Source organism: Trachypithecus francoisi, unplaced genomic scaffold (genome assembly GCF_009764315.1).
Source record: "Trachypithecus francoisi isolate TF-2019V2 unplaced genomic scaffold, Tfra_2.0 Lachesis_group2, whole genome shotgun sequence".
In the NCBI taxonomy this organism is placed as follows: Eukaryota; Metazoa; Chordata; class Mammalia; order Primates; family Cercopithecidae; genus Trachypithecus; species Trachypithecus francoisi.
In genome coordinates, this window is record NW_022681465.1 from 55752362 (window position 1) to 55758152 (window position 5791).

Consider the following 5791-nt stretch of genomic DNA (forward strand, 5'->3'; position numbering starts at 1 on the left):
GGAACTGTAAGTCCAATTAAACCTCTTTTTCTTCCCAGTCTGTAGTATGTCTTTATCAGCAATGTGAAAATGGACTAATAAACAATGCATCTCTTACTTTATTATTCTTCCCTTGGTTTTCAAAATACATACTTAACTGGCTTTTCAAATGTATCTAAGTTTGCTTGTGTGTATAAAAGTTTCCTTCTCCCGTGGATCCCAGGTATAAAAAATAACTTGTTAACTGAAGAGTTAAGAACTGAGGTGGATATATACAATGGAATACTGCCTAGAAAAAAGGAATGAATGCATTATAGAGTAGCCAAAATGACAGAGACAGAAAGCTGAATGGCAGGCACCATGGGTTGGGGGAAGGGAAATACAGGGAGTTAGTGTTTAATGGGTACAGACTTATAGGATTGTAAGATTAAAAGTTCCGGAGATGGATGGTGGTGATGGGTGCATGTGTACTAAATACCCCTGAGCTGTATACTTAAAAATGTCTAGAATGATAAATTGTATGTTATGTATAGTTTACCACAATAAAGAAAATGAGTATTTTTAGAAAAGGGAATGAAGTAGATACATGCTACAACATGGATGAACCTTGAAAACATTACAGTAAGTGAAAGAAACCAGACACCAAAGGCCACATATTATATGATTCCATTTATATGAAATGTTCAGAATAGGCAAATCTATAGACAGAAAGTAGATTAGTGGTTACCTAGGGCTGGGGAGTGCTGGGGGAGAACAGGGGGTGGCTGTTAATGGGCACAGGGTTTCTTTTGGGGTGACAAAAATGTTCTAAAATTGACGTTGATGATGGTTGCACAACTCTGGGAATATCCTAAAAGCCATTGAACTGTGCATGCTAAATGGGTGAATCATATTGTATGATAACTGTATCTTTTTTTTGAGACTGAGCCTCACTCTGTCGCCCAGCTTGGAGTGCAGTGGCATGATCTCGGCTCACTGCACCCACACCTCCCAGACTCAAGCGATTCTCCCGCCTCAGCCTCCTGAGTAGCTGGGACCACCGGTGCCCGCCACCATGTCTGGCTAATTTTTGTATTTTTAGTAGAGATGAGGTTTCACCATGTTGACCAGGCTGGTCTGGAACTCCTGACCTCAGGTGATACACCTGCCTCGGCCTCCCAAAGTGCTGGGATTACAGGCGTGAGCCACCATGCTCAGCCCCAAGAACTATATCTTAATAATTCTGTTATTAAAAAAAAAAAAAACTTGCCAAGTATGATGGCTCAGGAGTGCAGTCCCAGCTACTGAGGGGCTGAGGCAGGAGGATGGCTTGGGACCAGGAATTCAAGACCAGCCTGGTCAACACAGCAAAACCCAGTCTCTAAAAAATATATATGTTTTTTAATTAGCCAGGCATGGTGGCATGCACCTGTGGTCCTTGCTACTTAGGAAGCTAAGGCAGGAGGATGCCTTGAGCCCAGGAGTTTGAGGCTAAATGAGCAATGATCCTGCCACTACACTCCAGCCTGGATGACAGAGTAAGATCTGTCCCTAAAAAATAAAATAAACTGAAGTGGAGCAGTCACCCAGCTTCTGACTAGTCAATGATCCTCTCCCTTCTTTCTTAGTGCCATTTTTAACAAGTGGCAAAGGTCCTATTTTAAAATATGCCAAGTGCGTTGTCTTATTTCAACAACATTCTATCTCAACTGTCCCGTGTGGTCTTAGTTACTTAACTGTGATAATCTTCAGTTCTCTTCATCTATCACCCACTTCTTCCTCTATAAAAAGACAACAGGCCAGGCGCAGTGGCTCACACCTGTAATGCAGCACTTTGGGAGGCCAAGGCGGGCAGATCACTTGAGGCCAGGAGTTCGAGACCAGCCTAACTAACCAACATGGCAAAATGCTGACTCTACTAAAAATACAAAAAGTAGCCATGTGTGGTGGCACGCACCTGTAATCCCAGCTACTCGGGAGGCTGAGGCAGGAGAATTGCTTGAACTCAGGAGGTGGAGGTTACCGTGAGCTGAGATTATACCAGTGCACTCCAGCCTGGGTGACAGAGTGAGAGACCCTGTCTCAAAAAAAAAAAAAAAAAAAAAATAGAAGGCAAAAAGCATTCTTTGGAAAAATAAATAAGCTACAAAAAGCCTCTAGAATAAAAATCACAGTTGCTTATTCAGTGCTTATAGACCTAAAAAATGGATCTATACAGAGTAATCAAGCAATGAAAGGTAGGCAGCCCCAGAACTGTAACATTAACACATGACAAATTCTCTCAAGCCATGCCTTCTTGCATGCCCCCTCCAGAAAGGAGAAGTTTTAGATTTACTTTTCTCCTTAGCCACATATCTCCATTCCTGTAGTTATTTCATACTAAAGCTTTCATGTTGACCCTAAATCCAAATTTTACCTCTAATGGAAGGATTAATATTTTACATATATCTCCATTGGACAGATAACTCTACTGAATTGGGACTTTTTCTTTTTTCTCATTCTCTTTACCTAATTTCCTGGGGATAATGAATAAAGATGGATTTTCTGTCTTCCCTTATCACAAATTCTCTGATACCATAAAACCAGAGAAAAATCTGCTCAACTGTCTATATGCAACAGCACCTCTAGAAATCCAGGAACACAGGCACTCAGGCAGGCTGGGTTTTTTTTTTTGCTGTTTTTCGTTTGTTTGTTTTTTGTTTTGAGACAGAGTGTCACTCTGTCGCCCAGGCTGGAGTGCAGTGGCACAATCTTGGCTCACTGCAACCTTCACCTCCTGGGCTCAAGTGATTCTCCTGCCTCAACCTCCCACGCAGCTGGGATTACAGGCAACCACCACCACGCCCAGCTAATTATCGTATTTTTAGTGGAGACAGGATTTCACCATGTTGGCCAGGCTGGTTTTAAACTCCTGACCTCAGATGATCCGCCTGCCTTGGCCTCCCAAAGTGCTGAGATTACAGGTGTGAGCCACCGCGCCCTAGGCATGCTGTTTTTATTCAATGCCTTTTACATACACAAAGAGCAGCTCTAAGCAAAAAAAAAAAAAAGGAGGGGGGAGAGTAGATCTACGGGTCCTGGTACTGAAAATTGTTCAAAATTTTCTATTAAGTAGAAAAAGACAGTAGCAAATTGGTATACAATATAATATAATCCGTAAAATATAATTAAACTAATTTGTGAGCTTATGAGTATGCATATATACACACATATGAATTTTTAAAATCTGGAAGTATATACAGAACACCAATTAGCAGTGGGCCTCACTCAAAGGGAGGGATTATGGGGTCTATCACTGCCTACGTTCCAAATTTCTGTACTGTTTGAAATTTCTGTAGCAAGAATGTTTTAAATTTATAATCAGGACAAAAATAGCTAGAAGGAATAAAGGAGAAAGTTGGGAGAACTACAGTTAAATTGCAGAATTCTAGCTCTACCATCCCCTTAACGTCTTATACCCATCACCATCACCTATAGGGGGCCACTCTGCTCAGGAACAAAGGGGACCTTTCTCCACAAAGAAAAAAGACACAATTCTAATATGCTTTTCTACCCTCTGGAGAATTCCAGAATAACAGGGCCATGACTGAGGGAGAAAAGAATCCCCCACAACTCACCAGAGGTGCCAGACATTCCCAGATCACTTCCTCCTTCCTTTTGTTGGGCTTTCTTTACTTTCTTTTTAACAGGCCCATCATTTTCCAATGGTCTCTTCTTATTTCTGTCAATTTCTGTAGCCTATATCGGGAAGGTTAGAAAATGATGTATCTCTATTCTGAGAAGGCCTGAGGTATGTGAAGTAATTTAAATCTTACATCTGAATGACAAGTTCCTTGCCATCCATTCTTCAAAGAATCCCCTACTTTTAGCACTGGAAAAGTCTATGGGTGAACTGTTTTTAACACCATAAAAGACAAGGTAGAGTCTGATGACTGAGGTCAGGAGTCTCAGCAACTCAAGCCCTCTTTAGAATTGAAACCATGGCTGCTACCTGTCTTGTCTCAATCAGCCTTCAGCTTTCTCTAGTTATAAAACTTGAATCACCCTACTTACATATGCTAAATAAAATACCTCTAAGAAATAAACAGCTATGTAGCAAAGGCACAGAGAGAAAAAGATACATAATAAAAGAACAGTATCATTTTTGACATGGTCATTCCAATTTAAGTGTTTCCTGTTTAAATGGTTTATGTTCATCACTAAAGATGTGACAAGATTATGAACTTTTTCTTGGCAGAAAACTTGCCAAAAGCATACATAAGTCCTTCACCAACTACCCTTTAAATGGTGGGTGCAAACTTTTGGTGAATTCATGAAAATGTCGGCCTCAAAAAAAAAAAAAAAAAACAGAAGGGAAGTAATCCCTTTAAGGGAGAAATATATAAGAAGGGAACTCCTGGCTGGCTCGCAGTGCTCGTTGGCCGGGCGCGGTGGCTCAAGCCTGTAATCCCAGCACTTTGGGAGGCCGAGACGGGCGGATCACGAGGTCAGGAGATCGAGACCATCCTGGCTAACACTGTGAAACCCCGTCTCTACTAAAAATACAAAAAACTAGCCGGGCGAGGTGGCGGCGCCTGTAATCCCAGCTACTCGGGAGGCTGAGGCAGGAGAATGGCGTAAACCCGGGAGGCGGAGCTTACAGTGAGCTGAGATCTGGCCACTGCACTCCAGCCTGGGTGACAGAGCCAGACTCCGTCTCAAAAAAAAAAAAAAAAAAAAAAAAAAGAAGGGAACAAGATTTTGAAGCACCCAAGCTGTCACTTACATTAAAACACGGTAGAGGCCGGGCGCGGTGGCTCAAGCCTGTAATCCTAGCACTTTGGGAGGCCGAGACGGGCGGATCACGAGGTCAGGAGATCGAGACCATCCTGGCTAACACGGTGAAACCCCGTCTCTACTAAAAAAAAATACAAAAAGCTAGGCGGGCGAGGTGGCGGGCGCCTGTAGTCCCAGTTACTCGGGAGGCTGAGGCAGGAGAATGGCGTGAACCCGGGAGGCGGAGCTTATAGTGAGCTGAGATCCGGCCACTGCACTCCAGCCTGGGCCGCAGAGCGAGACTCCGTCTCAAAAAAAAAAAAAAAAAACACGGTAGGTGGCTAAATACCAGTCTTCAATGCCCTTCCACCCTCAGTTTGAAAAATACTGTGCAGGTGACCCCAGTGAGGGGTCACCCTTAGGCTTTTCCCGTGGCAGTACCTCCCGTCTAAAAACAAACAAACGTACTTATTGCGTTGAAGGATGGCAACAGGAAGGACTCCATGATTAATCACATCTATACATCTATACCATCCTAAGAAACTTTATCCACCCAAATTGTATTTCAGACTTTATAATCTAAACTACAAAAAGTGTTCACTGGGGAACTGCACAATATGACTACTTTTAACCGTAGTGATTTGAAATATTGGGCAATGCTGTTGCAGCCTTGAAAACTGGAGACCTAACGGCAGCTTTCTTCTAGTCCAGCACTTTTTAAATCAGTAAAACTCTTCGACCACTAAGAAAAAAAAAAACGATGGCGGTTAAAAGACGCACCCCTTACCCACAAGCCCCCTTATCAGAATGCGAGTCAGGACACCTGAGCTCCTGTCTCATGTCTGCCATTAAACACCTGCGTAACCTTAGCCTATCTCCTCAAATGGAAGTACTAAAAACCTCAGCGCTTCACCTAGTTTGAAGCCCCGCCTGGGCTCTTCCCACCTTCCCCTTCTTCAGCCCGTCCCTTTCTCCTCCAGCCCTGCCATCTGGCGGAGGGTACCCGCCTCCGCCCGCCTCACCCACAAGCCCCGCCCACCGGCCCCGACAGCCCTTCCCCGTCCCGAACAGAACCTAC

General features: G+C 43.5%; 1 protein-coding gene across 4 annotated transcripts in view; it reads right to left on the reverse strand.

The window, feature by feature from the left end:
* MSH3 (mutS homolog 3) overlaps positions 1-5791 on the reverse strand; it is a 235572-nt gene that overhangs the window by 229378 nt on the left and 403 nt on the right. For all 4 annotated transcript variants that reach the window (XM_033179257.1, XM_033179256.1, XM_033179255.1 and 1 more), the window contains exon 2: positions 3576-3696. In XM_033179257.1, the coding sequence (XP_033035148.1) occupies positions 3576-3696 (121 nt within the window). The remainder of the gene's footprint in view (positions 1-3575; positions 3697-5791) is intronic.